Raw genomic sequence first — 22,776 nt, 5'->3', positions numbered from 1 at the left:
ATAGTAAAACTAGTTATATGGGGATAGTAGTAGTAGGTAGTAGGTAGGAACCTCAAGAGATGTGGCTTTTATTCTTTTGATGTCCTTCAGCCTGCTTTTATTAGGGTACATGCTTGCCTTCTCCATCAGTAAAATAGTATAATGGTGTTTACGCACACTTGGAAAATACTTCGAGATTCTCAGATACAAGATACTGTGTTGGTGCTTCACTAACTTAGGAAACCATGAAGTCAGCTAATTAAATCCCTTCCTCAGGAAATTCTGTGCTTCTTACAAAATAGATCAGATGACAAATAGCAAAATTCAGTACAAAAAAGTAGTCCCTATCTTGAGTCTTCATATGTGAACTCATACCCGGGATGGAAAACGGGGCCAAAACAGGCTGCCTTGTTCCTTCAGAGAGCAGCCGTTTGAGTTTTCAATGCAGTTACTCTTACATTTTCAGGAACATAGCTATTTTGCTGCTGCTTTTCGCAGCAACTGTTTCCCAAAGTTAAAAGTTCAAATAAACGTGGTACTATGATGCTGGGGTGTGTGGCCTGCTGTTTGGACAGATTTATTAAAAATAGGTCCCTGCATTCAAGTATATTTGCTGCAGTACAGTCTGCTGTACTTCAGTGGGCTTCTGTAAATATATCACATCTGCTTATACAAAGCAGCTTGCAGCACTGAGATCTCCAGTTCCCAATTTTTGGAAGAAAACAAGAACAACCTTATCCTGTTGTCCCAGCCTTCCAAAAGCCAGAGGAAGAACCTCTCTTATGAACAAAAGTGGATTTTTAAAAGATACTGTATCCTGTTAAAACACTAATAAAAAGAAAGGTTCAACTTAAATCTACAAAAGTGGAAAAAATCAAAGAATTAGGCTGAAAATACCAGCTGGATTCCCTAACTCATTCCAGTTTTGTTTCTCTTAGCTCCCTGTGGCTTTTTGGGTTTAATTAACGGTTTAAAAGATTTTCAGGGACATTCATAGTCACAAGGAGGGGTTTAAACCAGGTTGCGTCACTTTTGCCCCCTACACTCTGTTGCCACAGACTGTGTAGCACGATTTGTTTCAAATGCTTTTGTAGCTGCTCTTCACAGAGCACATCTTCATGGCACAAAGCCCCATTCTGCAAACAGCCATGCCACGTTGTGCCTGTGAACACCACACACACATGGTAGCTGGCCAATGCCTGCAGAATTGGAGCAGCAGGCAGGGCAGCAACTCGTACCTGTCCTCTGTATGAGTGCTCCCACTGTCAGACAGCTAGGAAGTGAAAGGCTGGTGTGGAGCAAGCCTGAGCATCTACCTACACGTGGGAATGACTAGCTTACAGCGGTCGCCACATAGGACTGAAGAACGGTTTTCCTTGTTCCTCATTCCTGCTGTGAGGCTTCTGGTTTCTAAACTAGCAGCAGGCCCCTTTACTAGAGCATTTGCTTCATGACACTGCAAGATGAGAGCTGTTTCTCATGAGAAGTAAAGTTTCAATACACATCAAAGCTGTGCACATGTTCTGGTTCTCCTGGGAAAAACCCAGATATGAAGAAGTGTTTGGCCAGACACCAAGGGCAAAACTTTTTTATTAGAACAGACCTTTTTTGTTTATAGGCCTAAGCAATCAGAATCTCTGAGTAGGAACTCAGTAGTGGATAACTGCAGCTTGTTACTCTTGTTTATTAAGGGGGTTGTGAAGGAAAATTAATACAGGCCACACCTACTGGGTGGGAAACAGTATCTCAAAAGTTGTAACTCCAGGAGAGCCTGTGTCCTCACAGGTATACACCTCAGCATGTGGTAAAAAGGGTTTGTGTGATCTTTAAGACAGGACCACAGAATTGGAGAAGGTCTCATGATTACCATGTCCAGGACCCCAATGTCACAAGACCCAAGTCATACAATCGCTTCCATAAACTTACTGGGCTCTAGCTGTAAACGAGTTTGGGGTTTGCTCTACCACTTTCACTGAAAAGCTTTTTCTGAGCCTACCTACTCTAAAACTCTCAAGAAGCCTAATCTCTGCACTGCATTTAGCACAGAGCCACTTTATACCTTTATTTCTATGCCACTATTGACTTTTAAACAACTCCTTTCCATCCTGGTGGACTATCCCTCCAATAACCTAAATGAGATATTTTTCTTAACAGCAATCCTGTCTTCCCTCTCAGGCAGGCAGGCAAAATCCAAGGAGTACTCAAGTTCTATAAAGGGCAATGACAAAAAGGACAACTATGCAGGCTTGGAAACAGGAAGCTTAATTATCTCAGTTATGATCTTGTTTTGATCTTGGTTTCAAATAACACATCAAGGAGCAAGTCATACATGTAGCCCAGAACTGGAGCTAAGTTATATATGCAGTTGTGCTGCTGTAACTGACAGGGTACCTGAGGCAGATCAGTTAAAGAATGAAGCTGAAAATAGGCAGATCAACAAAGGATGCATGGCTTATATCAAGACCCAGCACAGAGAAGATTCATATGTTGATGACCTTTGACTTGAGAAAATCCTTGGCCTTCTCTACATGGGACTGTGAGCCCATCTATCTAGTTAATTTTGCTAATCACTTCCTACAATTCTTCATAGCTTTCTCTATTGAGTCAAGAACCTTTCAGCTTCTGCCCATTAGCAGTTCTCCTGTCGGGCAAGATGCGCAACTAAATCTCCATGTTTCAGACTGTAGCCAGTCACCTGGAAACATCAGGAGTGTTAAGTTATCCCAGTGCATGGTTTGGCTTCCAGCATGATGCCGTCCTTGTCTGAAGTATCAGAGACTGGGCAAGGTCAGCAATGACTAACTGTCAACTTGCAGAGTTGGCTCGTGCCCTGAAATGGCTTCCAGAGTATGTCTTGTTCAAGACTGTCTTGACTGATGCAACAAAATTTTTCGCACCCTTGGGCTTTTTCCACCTTCCTTCCTCCAATGTGGGGTACACTTGTACAACTCAGCATTGCAGAAATCCTGGGAATACCTGACCCAACCAACTTCCTCCCAGTGGATGTGACTGGGGCTCTGATCTTCTGTTCTCTTGCAGCAATTGTCATACACATTTTCAGTTTTGGAAAACTGAACAACTTTGTAAAGGTGAAGTTTGAGGCTTGTTATAAAGAACCTGAACAATTCTTCATGAGCTGTAACATAGGGGCAATTAAAACAACTGATCCAATGGTCTCTTCCAAAGTTAAACTGTTAAATCTATGTCAACAGCAGAATGTATGGGAAGGTGTAAATAGTTCCTATTCACAGCATATACTAATCTTCATCCAGCTCTGTGAAATTCAGACTCTCATGTAAATAAGCTTCTCAGCTGGGAATTCACCAGATTCTCCATCTCTAAGTTTGCTGAATCAGATTCTGCTCCTGGCTTTGAGCATTTAACTAGTCCAGAAGCAGGCTCTGTCTCTGACATCTTCCCCAATATCAGCAAGGTCTACACTCTGTGATTTACATTTTACTTCACAACTCTTTAGGAGCATGAAGTATATGCATGGCAAACATACAGAAAATCAAAGACTTTGCATAGAGGTCTAAATGTGTTGTTTTTGCTCAATAAATTTACAGCTGTATTGCTGCCTCAGTTTTCTCACCAGTCTGAGACAGCTCCATGGACTGGAGTTGCAATATTTTGGGGACGTACAGAAGCATCCCTCAGCAGTTCATGGCTTCTTACATGAACCAGGAAATTCTTTGAGCTCACAGTCCTTCATCTGACTTTACTATTCTCATAAAAATTCTGGGTCCTTTAAACAAAAATTGTTGACCTTCTCCTGTTCTCTTTTCCCACCAAAAGCTTCTCCTTTCTCAGTGACATTCTCAGGTTTATGTGTCTCTTCACCAATATCTGGCTTCTTTGTTCTGCCAGGTTTTACTTCACTGCTCCATGAATACAAGGTGGAAAGGGTTATTTCACTGTTTGTCAGCTTAGCATTTTGGTATAGCTGTTGCCAAGCTGGAGCATTGTTAAGTCAGCTTTTAACAATGTTTGCATGGTGCATTTACCTGTGTCAGCTACTTTTTACCATATGGCTGCATACTGAAGTTGAGTGAAATATTACAGTGCACTGGCTATAAAATAGTATTTCAGGGCACACGTGACAACACGTGACAATTGTCTACTTTAGATCTGGGAAGAGTATGTTCATCATCTCACCTGAAAAAAGGTGGGATTCATACACAAATGCAGTCATCCAGTAGCACAGCAATCTTCTTGCTAGCAACATTTCCATTGCAATTAGAACTCCAAATTTCTGACTAGATAGATTCCCCACCTCACCACAGAAAGCCCTATCTTCACCAGCTGAGACTCATGTAATCATCTTGCCCGACTGCTTGAAAAACACGTGTGTGTAAGGAATGCACTTAAACCCACTCTTCAAATTTCTACTGTATAAGGTTTGTCTTATTTCCTTATGTAAAGTGGTTTCTAACACAGACTTTGCATAAAAGACATTTCACTTCTCACTTGGAAAAGCCCATTAAGGAAAGAGCTTTGTGAGTAAACAAACCTCAGATGCAGAAAAAGGGCAGTAAACATGAAAGCCAAAAGTAAATACATTTGAACTTGATTAATGTTTCTTTTAAGTCAGCTTTTAACAATGTTTGCATGGTGCATTTACCTGTGTCAGCTACTTTTTACCATATGGCTGCATACTGAAGTTGAGTGAAATATTACAGTGCACTGGCTATAAAATAGTATTTCAGGGCACACGTGACAACATGCTGAGGAAAACCAGGATGTCTTGTCAAACCAGATGGCAGTCATTGATGTGGGGCTATACTTTCAGGCCGTGCTTTATAAGAAAAGTCTGATAATTACAAAGGATACAGAAGCCAATTTGAACAACAAATTTACAATCAAAGGTCACTTTGGGTTAGAAGGGACTTCTGGAGGTCACTTAGTTGACTCCCACCCCCACAGAAAGCAAAGCCTACTTTGAAGTTATATCTGTTCCGGTAACGGTGATTCTTTACAGTATAGAGGTGTACAGAGAAAGGTAAAACCTTTCTCCTTTGCTATTTTGTGAAGTAGGAAGATACTGGTTTTGGTAGTAAGCAGCACGTTTCTGTCAGGTGAAGGAAGAAATTCTGTAAGAAAAGATGACGACGCCAGTTCTTAAGAAAGACATAGGGTTTTGTTCATTGGCAATCCAAACCTCTAAAAGGCATTTCCAACTGCTCCCAGTAAGCCATGGTCAGAATCAGCTGGCAGTTTCCTGGTATGCAGACATAAGTCTTGTAAGGCTTACGTTTCAACTGGCCATTAGAAATCCATCTTCCACTTCAGTCTTTTTCCAAAGATACTAACATTCTTGATGTTAACTGTTGCTTTCAGCCATGTCTGTGCTAATGGAAATCAAGTAAATGGAGTGGGTTTAGGCTGTTGCTGGTATGAAAGTGAACATGGTACAAGACAGAGCTAATCTTACTCTCCTCAGTGCTCCTAATCACAGAGCAAGCTGCAGCTCACAGATACTAAGAATGTTGCTGTGGTAGAAAAGCCCAGATGAACCTACTGCAAGCCCTTAAAATCTATGGTAAATAGCAGAGGTGAGGAATGAGCAAGAAGACTAATCACCCAATTTGCCAGTTGTTCCTCTGCTAAAATGGCAAATATCTCACTCATAGTAAAGCAGGTCAGAGGATTGCAAAAGTAGTGTTCCTTAGCCAGACAAGAAGAATTTGATACTTAAAACCTATTTTTTTTTATACTTGCTTGTGAAAAATGATCATCATTAAAATTCAGTGAACTATGTTTTTGATGACTATAAACCAGTGAGTAGATTCTTTGCACATCTTTCCATGCAAACACTCCACCAACTTTAACTGAATCCATACCTTATACAGTACACATATGCTATTGCTTATGACATTCTCCTAGTTGGGACAAATGTATGGAGATTAATAGAGGAGGTACATATCAGAAAAGATAATGGAAGCTTCCTATGCAAGGTGTCCATTATGCCACTCTAAAATGCCAGTTGAGAGTGTAAGTAAGTTTTAAAGTCAATCCCTACAAACTAATCTTTATAGTACATCTAAAAATATCTAATATTATCTGGTCTAATAATATCAGCTCTTGACTCATTGTAAACTTCAAAACTAACAAAAAAAACCCCAAACCCTTCAAGCATTTTGCACACAGTTTATCTGTATCTGAAAACTCTTACTTCAGCTGTTTCAAGATAACAGCGTGTAAAACTGTAGCTGAAGCAGAAAGAACAGAGACTCATCATATCACACACGTATCATATGCTCAATGGTTTACAGTAAAAAACAACTCATGCATGAATTCATAGACACATATAGACTGGTCAAGCTGCTGACAAGCTAACTTTCACATACTAAGATGTGACAATCATCCTGATTTATTTTTATTGCAGTTCATAATTATCCAGTGAGAGCTGGTAAAAATAGAAACTTGTAAACCAAGATACATTTCTGGGTATTCTTATGCTTATTACAGTAACTAGTACTATTGCTCCTATCATATGAAATGGAGCGGATAGGGCGTAGGATTGTTGTGCAAAGCTGAGCTGCCTCTGCCTAGGGATGCCAGGTGAAACCTTTCAGTGTACAGACCATTAAGAGGAAAAGCAGGGTAGTGTTTGCTATGCTCGTAAAATGGGCAAGAAGTGTTGCCCACACCTGTTCTTCCCTGCCCATGCCAAGGCAACATTTACTCAGCAGCATAAGATAATGTCAGGATGACTTTCATTTCAGTAAGGAACAATGATAATCACCATAATCTAATTTCAAAGGCTGTGATGTACTGTTTATGTTCATCCACATAAATTCAGTTTGAATTACTTCCATTTTATGATTAGGAGGAAAAAAGAAATAGAAAAATGCAGAATGAAGTCCTTCCAGGAACACAGAGGGTTAGATTTTTCACCGTGGCTGACAGAAGGGGCTCATAGTTCCCAGTGGAGGAAAATCTGGCATGGGGAGAAATTGCTTGACCTTATGCACTGACCCTTAAGTATTGCTAGATGGTACAAGCCACGGCAGTCCCCAAGCTGCTGTTGCATCTGAAGCTAAGCAATGCTTCAAGAAGCTGCCTCTGATTCTCTGACATCTTACCTGATTTGCCATGTCAGCGAGGACATAGCAAGCCTAGTGTGGATTTGTCTCAGCTGAATCCAATGGCTACAAATGAGTATTTAAAGGTACAATACATAGATATTAAAGTAGAGGTGATGACAGAGAGAGATTAGTTTTTCTCTTCCACAAGTAAAATCAACAGCAGCCCTGCTGTTTAATTAATCAGCTAGCCTGGTGAAACAGAAGAGGGTGTGAATGCTGTCTTTCTGGTCTCATAGCAGCACTGTAGGTCCACTTTGTGCTAGAGTAAATAGCTGCAACGTGACACTGGAGAAAGCAGCTCCCATCTTAATCGAGAGCAAGTGCTATGAAGAAAACCTTAACATTACTGATATGATATTTTTTGTGAAACAGATAGCACTTTTCCAAGAGCAAGAGAATGACAAAAGTAGTTTCCATGTGAACACCTTTCTTCAATCTTGCTACGTCTCTCTTAGGAGAAAATGCAGCTCGCCAGAGCCAGTGCTTTTTGAAAATAATATGACAAATCCTACCCAGTGCCCTTGCTTCACTATCTGATTACTATCTAAGATGCAAAGTTGTTTCCTGTTGGGCATTTTTCCAAAACTGGCACTGTAGAAGCTACGCCGAGCACACAGCGTATTTGGAGTTGAATGAGGCATTTTTAGGCATTCCAGTAATAGGAAGTAAAACACATAAGTGCCTGGCATGGAGAAGACTCATCTTTTCCTCTGAGAAAAGTTAAAATTACTGTTTAAAAATAATCAGTGGGGAAATCTGGCTGAGCTTCATTTTCACTTTTCCTTCCAAATTCCTCCTAAAGAAAATTCTGTTGAGTAATTAGTTCAAATGTAAAACTTCTTACTGTCATGTAGCATAGCATCACAGTTCACGTATTTTTACCTGACTTACTTACGGGGTTTTACATAGACTGTGCATTAAAATTCTATTCTGTGACATAATGTTAATTTACTGTTGGTGTTGGGATTTTTTTTTGTTTGTCCTTTGATTTCACTTCAACCTCTTACTGCTTTTGTGATATGAAATATCTTCCATATATTGCCATGCTGGTGGGTACTTGTGGTAATTTCCAGTTTAATGTGTTGGAAAGTTTGGAAATGAGATGCAGGCATGTAACGATGTCTCCACCTGAAAGATGACTGTTTAGACATAAGATAGCATGTACAGCTTTTATTCAAATTCCCACAAGATGTTTGAATCCAAGCACCATTCCTGAGACGGGAACAGTTAATAAACACATTCTTAAACAACAATTCCTTGAGCAACAGTAAATCCAAAAGTAAAGTGTATCAAAGGCACTCAGATAACCTCTTCACAATGGTAAACCACATTTCATGACAGCATAATTCTCAGTAACTTCAAGATATGGTATCTGAAGAGGCATAGCTTTCCATTGCTGCAGTGCCAATAAATCCCCGTGAGTTCACTGTTCATCCCAAAGCTAAAGTGCTGTAACTTTTCTTTGAAGTCCCCAAAACCAGATACAAATAGTGCAAATTACGGCACGTGAGATGGAGAGTTTTCACAGACCCACACTCCCACTGTCTCTTGACGCTGTGACAGTTGACAAGTATAAAGCCTCAGTTTGAGAGTTTAAATCATCTCCTTAAAGAAAGAAAATGGAATAGCATTATTTTAAAAATCTGCAATAATTTAAGCAAATAAATAGCCTGATTTTAACAACTGAGTGGTAAAAAGTGAAAGCTCTATCTTCATTGTATGCAAGCTTTTCTGGGCCATGCTGAAGTTACAATAGCTCCTTAAAGCTGCCATTAATTACAAAGACATCCTGCTGCAATCTTTTCAGAGGGAAGAATTCTCTCTCTCTCTCTTATCTGTGGTCCAAATTCTGAATTTTCTATTACATCAAAGCTATCACTGACTATCAGCCATATAAATGAAATAACAAAACTGAAATCTGGTTAGGTAGCATTCACAGGAATGCTTGTCACTAAAATCTCTGCATCTGAATAAAAGTTTGCAGAACTGGGACTTCAGTGATGAGGTCAAATGTCCTACATCTTCAGTGCTGATACAGCTTGAGCTGTAGGTTAAAATGATAACATGAACTATCCTTGTTCCTGTAACCAGGGCCATGTGGGTCATTTCCAAGACTCTCTGGTAAAGTATCTGTGGCTTTTATGCTTCAACTACCTACTCATCATGGAAAAAAGGTTCTTTCCAGTGTTTCTTAAAAATATATGATGCTGAGAAATATAAATGTTTGTCATATGACTTACTGCATGTTGCAAAAAGATTTTCGGTCATTAAAATGAAGAAGTAAAGCAAAACCACAAAAAGCAACTACCTCTCCTTTAATTTCTTCATTTCAGAAAGTGCACAGAGGAGGCTAGGGCCTACAAAGGGAAAAAATTCTACAAAATAGTAATACAAAAAGCCACGTGAAGCCACGCTGTGCTCAGACAACGTGCACTGGAATTATGTCTGGACACGCACCAACACTGTCCTCCAGGTTGCTGCTTGCCTTGAGCTTTTTTGCATTTGCACATGGCATAATTCCACTGAAGTTTCACACCATCATGTGAAAAATAAAAAAAGGCCTTTGACTACAGCAAGTGCTGATTTCTGAAAGGTGAAAGTGCTTTTCTGAAAGTGTCATTTTGACTGCAATATCTACCGATGTCAGTAGATTGGACAGCTATGGGTAAGATGCAAGCACTCCAATCTGAGGTGATATGGGCATCAGTGAATTCATGCCTTCTCCTCTCCAAAATCTCCATTCCTTCCAAAACAACCAGCTTTCTGTGTGTATCCTACTCAGCTGAGGCTACTAGAAGTGCAGTTAGTGTACAGAGGTGTATACCAAGCTATGTGTGCAAGCTATCTGTATCTCAGTGAAAGGGAACAAACATTTAGAAATTTTTACATCGCCTGTGAGAAAGTCATAATGTTAGATACTGCATTTTTAGAAAATTGAAGAAAAGTTGAATTTAAATTCAAAACTAGCTTCTATTTTGATGCAACATTATTTAAGTTGCCATCTATAGATTTATAAAGATTTTAGCTGTAAGAAAGAAAAAGCTGTAAGCATAAACATAGAAAACCCTATGACTTACTGTCCTCATCTTTCAGGTTAGGGTTCAGTTTTCTTCTCCTGTCTGTTAAAGTAAATATATACAAATTTAGCTTAAACATTTCTAGATTTGAAAGGAACAATACAATTCAACAAACTTTTACATTAAACTGAGTTTTAAGCACATTTAATTTTATTATTAACTCATACCAAATACATAAACTTCTCTACACTTCTTTTCTTTACAAATTTTGAACCAAATTCTGAAGTCCTTAATAGCAAGGCTTTCATTTCATGACAATAAATACATTTGTCTGAGTTTACTGGAGTCTATTCATATGCAAGAAAAGACTAGAATAATAGCCTGTTTGCTTTATTACTTTTCCACTATTGCACTTGCAAACAAGGAAAGAAACACTATTTGTAGTAGTCCAGTACAGCATATCATTTTAGTTATACAGCCTTAATGGAGGTTGAAAATAAAAGTTCTGTGTCATATGCTTTAGCTACAATGTCTTTGTAGCCATGAAGAAAAACACCATTCAAACTATGTTTTTGCAGCCCTCCTTACGCAAGCCAAAGCTTGTTTGTGTTCTTTGCAGAACAGTAGCTGGTTAGATAAGAAGACGTATCTTTCCATATACCTTGTCTCACATAAGTAACAAGGTGAGGAAAATAAAACCCAACTCAAATGATGCAAGATCTCATTTTAGAACAGAGCGCATCTAGAAATAAAATGTGACCAAAGTCACACAAGCGTGCCTAGAGTTACTAAAACTTCCAAAAGGTCATTCACAGGAAAAATAAAGAATAAGTGAAAAGAACCACTATCTGAAGTAAAATGTACCTTTTTTGGGTTGCCCATTCTTGAATGATTTTCTCTTTTGAAAGATTATTAGTGCAGAGGGAAGGACAGCTACCATCACACATGTGGGGACGATAAATAAGATCAGGGATTTTTGTCCGCTATACTGTGTGCTCATTAAAGCTGTCAAAAACATGAAAAGAAAGTAAATTTGTAACTTACAAAACAGGCATCATTTATGAAGTTACCAGTTCTGATTCTTCAAAGTCTTGCTCTGACCGAACAAAAGATTCTTAAAATTTATCAATGTAGTGTTTTATTCTCATTTTATGAATACTTTGTTCTGCAATATTACTATAAGAAGCTTTACAAAAAATAAGTCAAATCTCTCATTTGTATGGCATTTGAGTGAGCACTACTGCAATTTATCTGTATCCCATCTGAAGAACAATTAATTAGGAGTCTAGATCAGGGAAGACACCCATGCAGATTAAAGAATTTCCTCTGTACTGGCAGCCAACTAATGGGAGCTACCCTAAGTTTAAAATATACAGAAAAATGACAGACTGGCTTGTTGGAGTGTGAGCTAGCTGAGGCTTCAAAGGCAGAAATAATACTGACTTGTTTCTTTTCCAGAGCATCAATATTGCACTGTTTTCTAGAACTGAATTCCAGAGATGGATCATAGGACACGATGTATGTACAAACAGTCTCTGTCTTGTACAAGTTCAAGGTGATACAAACCTGAAGTGGAAATGCGAGCTGAAGTTTCTCCATTCAGTTCTTTATTCCAGAACACGCAACTGTAGTTCTCACTCATGTTTGGTTTGAACGTCAGGATGCTGGTCACATTGTAGAGACCGTCTGCAGTCAGCGTATAGGTGGTATTTGCAGATCCACTGAGATTCAAGTTCTCTTTTCGCCAGAAAACCTCTGCCAGAGGAAAGCCTTCTGACTGGCACATAAAAACATACTTGTCTTCACCTGGTTTTCTCATTACTTGAGTGTTTATTCTCTTGTAGGATGCTGCATAAGAAGAAGTTGAGTGAAATTACTTTATGCAACAATAGTCATTTTCCCACTTCAGTTTCCCTCCTTCCCTCTAATGCCATATTTTGTCTGTGGCTGTACCTGAGGTACACTTACTTGAAATGATGAAGGATGTTTTGTAGAACCATTCAATATTCGTTATTCAATCCTTCTCACGCCTACAGTGACAGAACTTACTCCACTACTTTATACAAGGCAGCAGTTGACACTGAATTTATAATTTCTCAATACAGAGGAAACAAGTGAAGTCTCATGGGACTCTATTTTCACTTTTTGAATATGCCACTTCAAGAAAAAGGCTGTTTTTAATGTTTGTTTTACCATAGCTTGTGAACAAGTGTGATGTTTTCATCATATTAGAACAAAATGAACTTAGAATTTCTGTGAGGACAGCTCAGAGGAACCAATGTGGGTCTTAAAAACGGCTGTATCCATTTTTGTGTTTGACAAAACTTGTTATTTAAATGCCTGGGTGGGAAATGGATGCTGCCTTGTATCACACAGACTTACTGCAGTTAGTGGGAAACACCAGAGGCCTTTCAAAGCACTGGTCTGCCATGCTATCCAGTAACGTATGCCTTTATTAATAATGTCCATTTGGCTTTGACGAACACAGAAGATCACATGTCCTTGCTCTGGGAGCTGCAGTCAGTCGGGGAATTCCCAGCCACTTGGGTAGTCGCAGCAGGGCTCATAAGTAAATTAAAGCACCTCCGAGAAACTTTTGGGCCAGAGGTGGCCCAACAGGGCAGGGGGTCAAATGAGAGGTGGGGGTTGCGGCACTGGAGAAGAGGGTGTGGGAAGAAGGAGGAAGGATGAAGGACGGAGGGGGAGCGGTTGCTCTCCCTCTCTAGCACACGCTGCTCCTAGAGAAGCTCAGCTGGCCGTTGAACCAAAGACTAGCCAGCACTAAGACAACTGCTTTGGTTCACCTCGGGGCTGAGCACAGGGTTTGGTGAGGAATTAGCAACAAATTCCTCCAAATTAATCAAGTTCTACAAGCCTGTAGGAATTTAGTAGAGACATCTCAATGAATATATACTTACATTCAATTCAGCCACTAACCTTTTACTTCCAAAGTAACGTACTTGTAGTCCACGCCCTGGTAGTCAATGAGGCAAAGGTATGATCCTGCATCTGTGATCTTCACGCTGGTGATCTGGAGGATAGCTCGTCCCAATTTCAGTTCACCGTGCAAAAGTGCTGCTCTTCCTATGTAATCGTGATGTTGGGATGGAGGGAATGCCTTCCCATTGCGGAGTGTGTACACCTCTTTGGATTTCGACTGGCCCTGCCTTTTTTGCTCCCAAACAACAGTCAGGAGTCCTAGGTTTAACGAGCCGTTCACAGGAAATCTGCATTCCATGGTCACGTTGCTGCCATACTCCACAACGTATAGCTGTTGAGGAACTTCAACTGTAAATAAAGCTACTGCAGGAAAAGAAAACAGTTTCATTTGTTGTATTAAGTTATGTTCTGATTTTCTTTAAACTTGGTCAAAAAGGTGTCATGTAGTCAGGCATATGGTTACTGGTTTGACTAAAAGTTTTAAGCATTTTTTGTCCCTATTCACACTAACATTTTTACCATGTCAGTAGTATTTATAGCAAATTGTCTATATTCTATATTGATTACAGAGTCTGAAAGACAATGACAAAACGAGCAAGGTTTTTTTTCATATTTTAGAAATAACTTAAGGTTGAGTCAGTGATTACACAGGGAGCACTTCTATGAAACTATGATTGTTATCTTATATGTCATAGGATTCTAGTAAAAGCAACAGTTAATTGTGGATATAGTAAATCTAATTCCATTATCCTTTACAAAGACAAAATCCAGTGTAACTCCTGTGAAACAAATAGAGTTGCACTGGATAAGCATGTGTGACTTGGAAGAATGGCTATGTTGCAATTACAGTCTTCCACAAGCCTGGGACCATGTGAGTATCATTTGATCCCATGTGTCTTCTCAGATATATGCAACAATATTACAGAAAGTATATAAAAATAATCTTCTTAGCCATTCACCAAATCTGAAATTCATGTTGTTATGAATTTTTTACCATTTTAAAGTGTCTTGATAAAGGAGAGTTATTTATGATACATCATTCAATATACCTTGTTACTACTTTCTATATTGGATGTACCATATATTGGCAGATTTAATTCAGAAGCACTTGGAAATCTTGACAGTGACATTAAAAAGAGAAGTTCATGCAGCTGTTTATGCATTCCCTTTATTTCATGTGTTTGTGAAATACTTACAGGGAAAGCTTCAATTCCTCTTAGCAATGTTTGTTTATTTACTTTAATACAACTGTAATGAGGGAAAAAATAATATGAAGAAGTGCCAAGCCCCTTCTGGGTTTTAGCCAAACTACTCCTGCTACAGGCATGGACAGGGGAATACACGTAGTTTTATTTCACTCTGCCTCACACTGAGGTTGTTTAATTTACAATTGGCTTAGGTTGCTTTGGGCATCCTCCCTCTCATAGCCATGCCTGCTGGACACCTCAGCTGCCAATTCACTATGCTTTAAAGAACCACGATTGTGGAAAGTGACGGACATCTGTCCTGTACTCAATTAGTACACAGTGCCTCCTGTAAGACGTTGCAAAGCAGAGCCTCCAGACATCACTGGCTGTTCATGCAAGTATCACTGGAGGTGCTGAAGCCCATGTACTGAGGGCGTAGCGGTATTTGCTGCGTTGGTTCTGCTGGTGGAATTGAAAGGCAGTTTCTCTCTCACCTGAAACCACATAGAGCTGTGTTTCCAGCAACAGCATTGCAAGGATCTGGAACATTTTCTCAGGTGGATCTGAAACAAAACTAGGATTGCATCAGAACTTGCAACAACTACCTTCTCCTGCTGAAATGGATTAGAGCCATGCTAGCCTTCAAAGACCATCACAGCTAAAAAACAGCAAAAATAAAAACAGACACTAGACTACCACTAGAAACAAGGAAAATCCTGATTAAAACAACCCATGCACACACATGGAATATGAACCACTGACCCGTGGCAATGAAGGGAAAGAAAACATTTCCACAACTTCACTCGTGAGGCTTTCAAGGTCTGTAGCTTGCAGGCAGTCTTAAATAGTCTGACAGGGCAGTGCTTTTACAACTTCACATTGAAACTCTACCATGAATAATAAAAATCAATTACGATTGGCTTCTCACATGCGGAAGAGCTTCATAAACATGCACAAGCAGACTTCTTTAACTGCTTGCACTAACACCTGTCTAGTTTACAAGATCGCTAACCCTGATTTTGTTTCAACTCTGCTGTGCATACTTTTTTGAGGAAACTTATTGTCTGAGTTCTTTAACCTCAAGACCAGCAGACGCCTGCAACTCCGTGTGAGGTGTTGGAAATCTTGGGGTGTGTAAATTAAAGTTGGCTTCAGAATGGATTAGATTTTAAGACTTAGTGCTACTAATTCTTTCACTTTGCACGTGGCAGTGCCTGACATGTACAAAGTACCTTGTATTGTTTACAGTAAACCAACAGCCCTGAAAAAATGCAAAAGGAGAAAGTCCAGTTTTAGAGTGAGTATCTTCCTGTTCCAGTAACAAGCAAACTATTGTTTGTACTTTTGTGTACAGATCAACATAACTAAAAAGCAAAAAAACCAAAAACCAGGGACAACATTTAAAACTAATGAGATAATAGATAAGAAGGAAGAATTACTTTGAATAAAGCATGCTAACATATAGTATAATCTGAAAAATTAGTGAAGGAGATCCAGAAATAAGCATAAGGAAGTAAAGAAGAGAAGGAGCAAACTTAGACTTCCCCAGAGCTAGGTTTACTGGAGAGGGGTTTTAATTTTACTTCCCCATTCATTTGTGGCTCAGCTTGAAACATTCTGGCTCTGATTTTCTCAGGTGCTGCATTTTTCTGATTTCTTCCACATCTGAGCTCTTGGTACCTCAGAAATTCAGGCTCAAGCTTTATCAAAGTTAGCAGCCAAAATTAGAGGACTTTTCCTGGAAATATAGACCTTAATCTTTTGATGTCACCACTAAGGTTGACCTTTATGTTACCATAAAGGTGGATATGCAAAATACAGTTAGCAGACTTATTACATGTAAATGGAAGCTGATTACCTTTACCAGAGAACTGACTGAGATGCCACTGCTTAATGTGTGATAAATCGTAATTATTTTAGCTATATGAGAAAGGAGCTAATAAACAATATCAGCATCAGTATCTCCATTTCTTGGATGCAGAAACAAAGGTCCTATATTGCCCTGACAGCCGGGTTAAATTTTACTCATTATGTAGCCACCACAGTGTTTCACAGTTAATACTGTAAAGAAATTTACTGTCCTCAATCTCCTGCTATGCTCACTTCTCCACACAGCCTACCTAGAAGCAGGTGGACATAGAGGGAAGAACTGAACGAAGAATGGAACAGTATTTCACATCAATGTTTAGATCCTTGGATTAGCCTCATGTGGGACATTTGAGGTGATCTGCTCTCTTTTTATAGCTTGGGGTACATTGAGAATGCAGAACATGTATCTTGCATAACGTAGGGGGTGGGACTTTTAAAAATACACATATTAATGAGAGTAAAAGGATAGAACAAAAATAAGGGGATACATAATCAAAGCCCCAGCAGATAGCAATCATAATTATCAAATATCAAATAAGAGTAAATCTTGCCTGACCAGATGGATTAGTGTGAGAATAACATGACACATACCATAAATATGTAGAAGAACCCAAACAGGGAAACATTTTCGCTTGTGATACTGAAAGCAGAGTCATGGAATGCTTGTGGGGTTCAGCAAGGATCTGTATTAGAAGGACCAAGGATCGATCAGCAAGGATCTGTATTAGAAGCCATCCTTCTTTATTTCTATGATCTTACTAGTGGACATCAACCTGTCGTGCAACCTCAGTGCAATCTACCCATGCAACTTAATCATGTGGCTCTGCCAGGCATCCTGACGCATTTCCATAAAGAAAGTCTGCACCAGCATCTGGAAGGTGATTTCTTCTTAGCTTGCAGGACCAACCATTCATGCTGTTACAGAATAGCCCTCATTTTCTCCCTGCCTTTTGTAAAACATATCCCATGCCCTGCTATGCCATAGTCCATGTACACAACAATCCTAACAAGTTTGTGCACAGCACTGTCTTTTTTTTCCTTTAAGCAAAAGGCCATTTCTAAAGCATATTCATTATCTGTCTGTTACAACTTCATAGGGATATAACAAAGGAACACTGCACCACAAAAATCAGCACTTAGTGGTTCTGGCAGCAAAGTCAGGAATTGAAATCCACATCTGAGAGCATGAGGAAGTCACATGATATTTCAACAGCAATTCAGATCCTGTCAGTAAATGAATTTCCCAGACCAACCTGCAGAAGAAAAAGCATTTTCACACAGTGCTGTGTGATTATGAAAATTAAGCTGAATAAACCTTTGAGGGTTGAGGTGATGAAAACCATAGCATCAGACATCTAAAAACCATCATGGCTTTTTATGAGTTCTAATAGTTCCAATGAGGATGTAGGGCCCAAGACTAAAAATTTGAATGGGAACAATGAAAACAAAGGCATGACAATATGGATGGAAACAGGGAGGAATATAATCTTCTCTTTTTATACAGCTTTTTTATTTTACTAAAAGTACTAGGCTGAAACCCATACTTGACTCTCTTTGGCCCAAAAGGAACATATTCTGATAGGTTTTCTTAGTGAATGCTGAGTGAAATCCAGAGGGCAATGATAATAAATTGCTAAAATTCCACCAAAGGTCAAAACGACGCTGTGTATAGTTTTCCTCCTTTTGATTCAGTTGATCATGTCTATGACTTTAGTCCTGGCCCCAGCTCACCCACAGGGATTATAACACTCATCTCCAAAAGAAAAGTAATTTTTGGCCAATGGAATGCACCAGTTCACATAAAATCTCAAGTGGTTGCCCAAAATTCTCCTGGCAATGAGTGAGAAAGATGTTTCTTGTTCCCTCAGAAAATTTAGACTTTGCATTCCCATTTCAAACTGCACAAGCTGTGTACTCTAGGCCACAATATTGTTTTCAACATATTATTCAATTTTCAACATAGAGTATAGACTTCATTCAATTCTACAGACAGAAGTGAAGAGGTTCTTGTCCTAACAGAGCTGTATGTTATAAGGATGCTCTCAGGAGGTAACAGTGGTGGCAAAAGCAGAACATCAAACTCTGCTATATGCTTAAACCATGGAGCTCTTGAGCAAAAGCTGGGATACTTCTTTTAAGTAGCTGTGCTTTGTATAGATCTCTTTGGCATGTGTTTATTGTTATGCGTACTGGATCTTATTTTCAGGGAACACCACAGTGAGTTGACGAGGCAGGTTGGCACCAGTCTGGTCAGAAGTGTTAGGACTGATTTGACCTCAGTTAGTGACACCTCCCACAATGCTGACAACATTGAAGAGTTTGCAAGAAGCTTTGTAAGCAAAGGAACAGGGAAATCACAGAATATTTTGCAAACTACTTCTTAGTAACAAAGATTGAAACCCACATCTGAATAATGTGAACTGTGAATTCAATTCTATTCCTTTCATCCATGTATCTGAAAGATCATAGTTCTTTTCTTAGATAAAAGGAGCATCTTAGTATAAAAGCTTAGTACAAGACCCTCTGGCACCACCTTTGGTTAGTAGCTTTGCTATGATCGTCCCTGCTCATTGCAGGGGGGTTGAACTAGATGACATTTAAAGGTCCCTTCCAACCCAAACCATTCTATGATTCTATGATTGCTGCCAACACAAGAATAACAAGTGATCCTGTGCAGGATGAATCTTCTTTATGCTGTCCACTAAATGAACACAACCAGAGGCACAGTCACTGATTCAGGGACCTTATAGTCTAACAAACAATGCATAACCCTTTCCTGGAAACATCATTTCAGCTATTAAAATATTTGTATTCCAGTGAATGGACAATTAAGAATAGTAAACACATTTGCTGTAGTTAATGACATTTCACTGTTTGCTTTCTTCATCTTTCTCTGTTACTGAAACCCCTTTGTCTTCTGTGCATCTTGTGGTTTCAAAAGCTTCCTTCCAACACTCTCACATGTGCAAAAAGACACAACCTTTTCAACCTCCTCATAAAATGACTAAACTGATTTTTCTTTCAGTGAAGGATCCGATTTAAAAAAAAAAAAAAGGTTAAAAAAAAAGTTTAAAAATCCCAGGTCAGAAAATAACAAAAAAAACAGCATTAGATCCTCATACATACTGTATCTGTTCTATACCTCACCATCAGAAAGAAGGTACTTTGTCTCCATTTCAGGGATTTCATAAAAAAAATAGCAATGCATATTAACATTTGTTCCAAGTCCATTTCTCAGGCCTGTCTCAGTATGTCTCGTGGACATAGTCTTCTGCCCTCATTCCCTCCAACACGCCTCACCCACACACCCTCTCACCTGCTGATCCTTCGCTACTGTTGCACCCTTATTGCAATCCCTTGTTGTCCACCTCACTATGCAGTCCATCTACTGTTGGGTCCATTGCTTTATATCTGATGTTCACATCACCTGTGACAGCCTATTTGCATCGTTTCAGTCTGCTCTCCGTCTCACTTCGGCTTTGAGGTGAAGAGATACCATTTCTCACTTCCTTCTTTGCCCACGCTTGGTGTGAATTTTCACTTTCCCTGCATTGTTTAACTGTCACCTGTTGTACCTTTTTCACTGTCACCTTTTTTGTTCAACATCAAATACAATAATTCTAACACAACCTTGAATTTTTTTATTTTTTTTTTTTTTCCCATAGATGTTAGGATAAGATTGGGTTGAAATTCTGTTACAGGAAATGTCATTAACTACATTTAAAATGGAGCTGTGTATTCTAGAGAACACACGCCTTTCAGCTCTTAGCAGCAGCATTGAACAACACAGGCTAACACTTTGGCGTGATACACTGCAAATTTTCTTTCATATCTCCAGCTTCTACAGAAAGAAGGACTTTTCAGAGAAGCACAAGAAATTCTCCTCTTCCTAGCCTGTGCTCCTCCTGGGAATGCAGATGGTGAAAGTCCCCAGACTTGCTGTACAGTGAAAACAGCCTACCCTCTGCAGGTAGGGGTTTAATAACAACCAGAAGAAAGTAAGCAGGAACATATAGATACAAACATATACAGACTTTTTTCTCCTTAAAACTCTTCCCTGAAATTCAGAATGAAAGATTTACCAACAGCAACAGCCCAGTGCATAAGCTGAAGAGGTTCACTAGCACCATTACTCTGCCTTTGCCTATGACAGAAGATTGAGTTGCAAGACAGGTTCAGCTCCTAAAACTCTTTATTCCCCGGGGTTTGAAGTTATATGGACCTGTATTTTAGGATCTGGGACTTATCCAATCTCTGGTTCAGAATCAGAGTCCACTCCCTACAAAGCATTTGAAAATAAACTTAATTTAAGCAAATCTTAAGAATATAGGAAAAAAAATCTGCAAACCATCAGTCAGAAATACAGTAAATACAGCCTTGCGTTTTAGCAGTGTTATACTCACATCAGATCGTTATGCAGTCATTGGAAGAATCAGGTTCATGTAACAGCTAAGATTTTCAAAGTTTTACAAAGTAGCTCTCTCCTATTTGCATGTTAGCAGAAACTATCCAACTCTCATGATCAGTTTAAAACATGCACCTATAGCACAGCTTGTAGGCTGATCTCACTCAGGCTTTATGTCACAAAACAACTGACTGTGTTAAAAGGAAACCATCAAGTTTCTTAGGAATTTGTGAGCAGTTCCAGTTTCATTTTGATGTTTCATGCTGAACATACTCTGAGTTCAGTGCTCTGCATTGCTGAGAATGTGCATCCAAACAAGTTTATTCAAAGCATTCTGTAAAATTTATGTGCTCAAATTCTGCTTTTAATTACACCCATAATTTTTTGCTGGATTTATACCCATTTAGAGCAGTATACAGCCTTGGCATCTGAACTTGCATTTACTAGGACTGTCCTGCATTCATGAAACTATCAAGTTACATTTTCTTAATTCTCATCAGATTAATTTTACAAGAATTCCTCGAGAGATTACCTAACATTTGCAGAACACATTTCCTGTTCATTTTCATCTATATCCATATTACTAAAAAGAAAATCATAATGAGGGTAGTCAAACACTCTTGCCCAGCAAGGCTGTGATTCTCCATCCTTGCAAATATACCAAATTTGACAGGACAAAGCCTGGGCAATTGGATTTAAGTTGGCCCTGCTTTGAGTGGAAGGTTGGACTAGGTGACTGCCAGACCTCCTTTCCAACATAAAGTATTCTATTCTATTAAACAACCTTATCAGTGGAGGTGTCTGTGCATTTTACTGTTACTAGGTACTATTTACTCCCATACTGCAAGTTCATCACTCTTTTAATTTATGACCACATCATGAGTGGAAGACATAAAAGAGGATACAGTGGTCTCTCCCCAGGTTTCTCGGATGCATTGGTGCTACAGGTGGGACACACATACTCTTTTGTCTCCAGTTAGTTCCTCATCACTTGAGAGAATTGTGCTCTAGCTCCACAGAAATAATGGTTGTGGCTTTAGTCCCGTGAATCCTGGCTGTTTTGGGACGATGTATGATGATTGCCTGCCTCACAGTTCCAGTCTGACTCAGACCATGAAATAATGTCTCCTTGTCATGGTTTAACCTCAGTCGGCAACTGAGCACCACACAGCCACTTGCTCAATCTCCCCCGCCCTGGTGGGGTGGGGGAGAGAATTGGAAGAGCACAAGTGAGAAAAACTCGTGGGTTTAGATAAAAACAGTTCAATAATTGAAATAAAATAATAATAATAATGTAATAATAATAATGTAATAATAATAATAATAAGAATACACAAAGCAAGTGATGCACAGTGCAATTGCTCACCACCCACCGACCGATGCCCAGCCAGTCCCCGAGCAGCGGCCCCCCCGGCCAGCTTTCCCCCAGTTTATGTACTGAGCATGACGTCACATGGTATGGAATGTCCCTGTGGCCAGTTTGGGTCAGCTGTCCTGGCTGTGCCCCCTCCCAGCTCCTTGTGCACCTCCAGCCTTCTCAGTCGGTAGAGCATGGGAAGCTGAAAAGTCCTTGACTAGTGTAAGCATTACCTAGCAACAACTAAAACATCGGTGTGTTATCAACATTGTTCTCATCCTAAATCCAAAACACAGCACTGTACCAGCTACTAGGAAGAAAATTAAGTCTATCCCTGCCAAAACCAGGATGCTCCTGCTGCCTGGTGCAGAGCAATCCACCTCGGTGAAACCACTGTTATACTACTTTTTTTTTTTCTCAGTAAACTTATCCTGTGTAGCCCTGTCACATAAAGTAATTCCTGGGTAGTGTGACCTTTTTCCAGAAGAACTCCAGTGACCTCTTTGGCAGATGTCAGAAGTCAATAGTTTGGATGATTGGACACTTGAAGGAGAAAGAAAATCCATAGGGCCAGAGTTGAGCTTGATCTATGATTTACAATTAAAATCAAGTTTGCCTGATGTCCTAACACTTTCAGTAAAAGCAAAGGGGAAAAGATGGCAGCAAATTGAAATCTGTGCTCTTTTTGCAAGTATGTGAGAGCGGGGGAATTTAATCTTCCTAAGGCACTTCTTCCTGACTGATGCTTATGCCTACTGTTTCTCTTAACTCCACCTTCACCCTCCAGCTGCCACCAACTCCCAAAGGCCTTGTTTGCTTTGTGTCCTTCCACACTAAGACAAATAGCCTATTTAGGGAGAAGTATTTATGCAAACACACCTTGCAATTAATAACGTTTTTTAAAGGATTTATTAATGGTAAAATAAAGAAAAAG

General features: G+C 39.5%; 1 protein-coding gene across 3 annotated transcripts; it reads right to left on the bottom strand.

Moving 5' to 3' along the window:
- Positions 1-8,222: 8,222 nt before the first annotated feature.
- On the bottom strand, positions 8,223-20,576 carry LOC143172582 (programmed cell death 1 ligand 2-like). 3 transcript variants are annotated; one of them, XM_076362189.1, is made up of 7 exons: positions 20,484-20,576; positions 14,706-14,774; positions 13,022-13,387; positions 11,651-11,932; positions 10,949-11,089; positions 10,145-10,186; positions 8,223-8,672 (listed from the first exon to the last, which is right to left on the bottom strand). In XM_076362189.1, the coding sequence occupies exons 2-7, from the start codon at positions 14,758-14,760 to the stop codon at positions 8,590-8,592; spliced, it is 969 nt and encodes a 322-aa protein (XP_076218304.1). In that variant the 5' UTR covers positions 14,761-14,774; positions 20,484-20,576; the 3' UTR covers positions 8,223-8,589. The 3 variants fall into 3 exon arrangements, with proteins under 3 accessions (XP_076218304.1, XP_076218303.1, XP_076218305.1); XM_076362188.1 differs by lacking the exon at positions 20,484-20,576 and adding an exon at positions 16,672-16,728; XM_076362190.1 differs by lacking the exon at positions 20,484-20,576 and adding an exon at positions 16,672-16,728 and having other exon boundaries at positions 13,022-13,384.
- Between the last annotated feature and the right edge of the window lie 2,200 nt (positions 20,577-22,776).

This window comes from Aptenodytes patagonicus, chromosome Z (genome assembly GCF_965638725.1).
Source record: "Aptenodytes patagonicus chromosome Z, bAptPat1.pri.cur, whole genome shotgun sequence".
NCBI lineage: Eukaryota > Metazoa > Chordata > Aves > Sphenisciformes > Spheniscidae > Aptenodytes > Aptenodytes patagonicus.
This window is presented reverse-complemented; position numbering and strand designations above follow the sequence as displayed.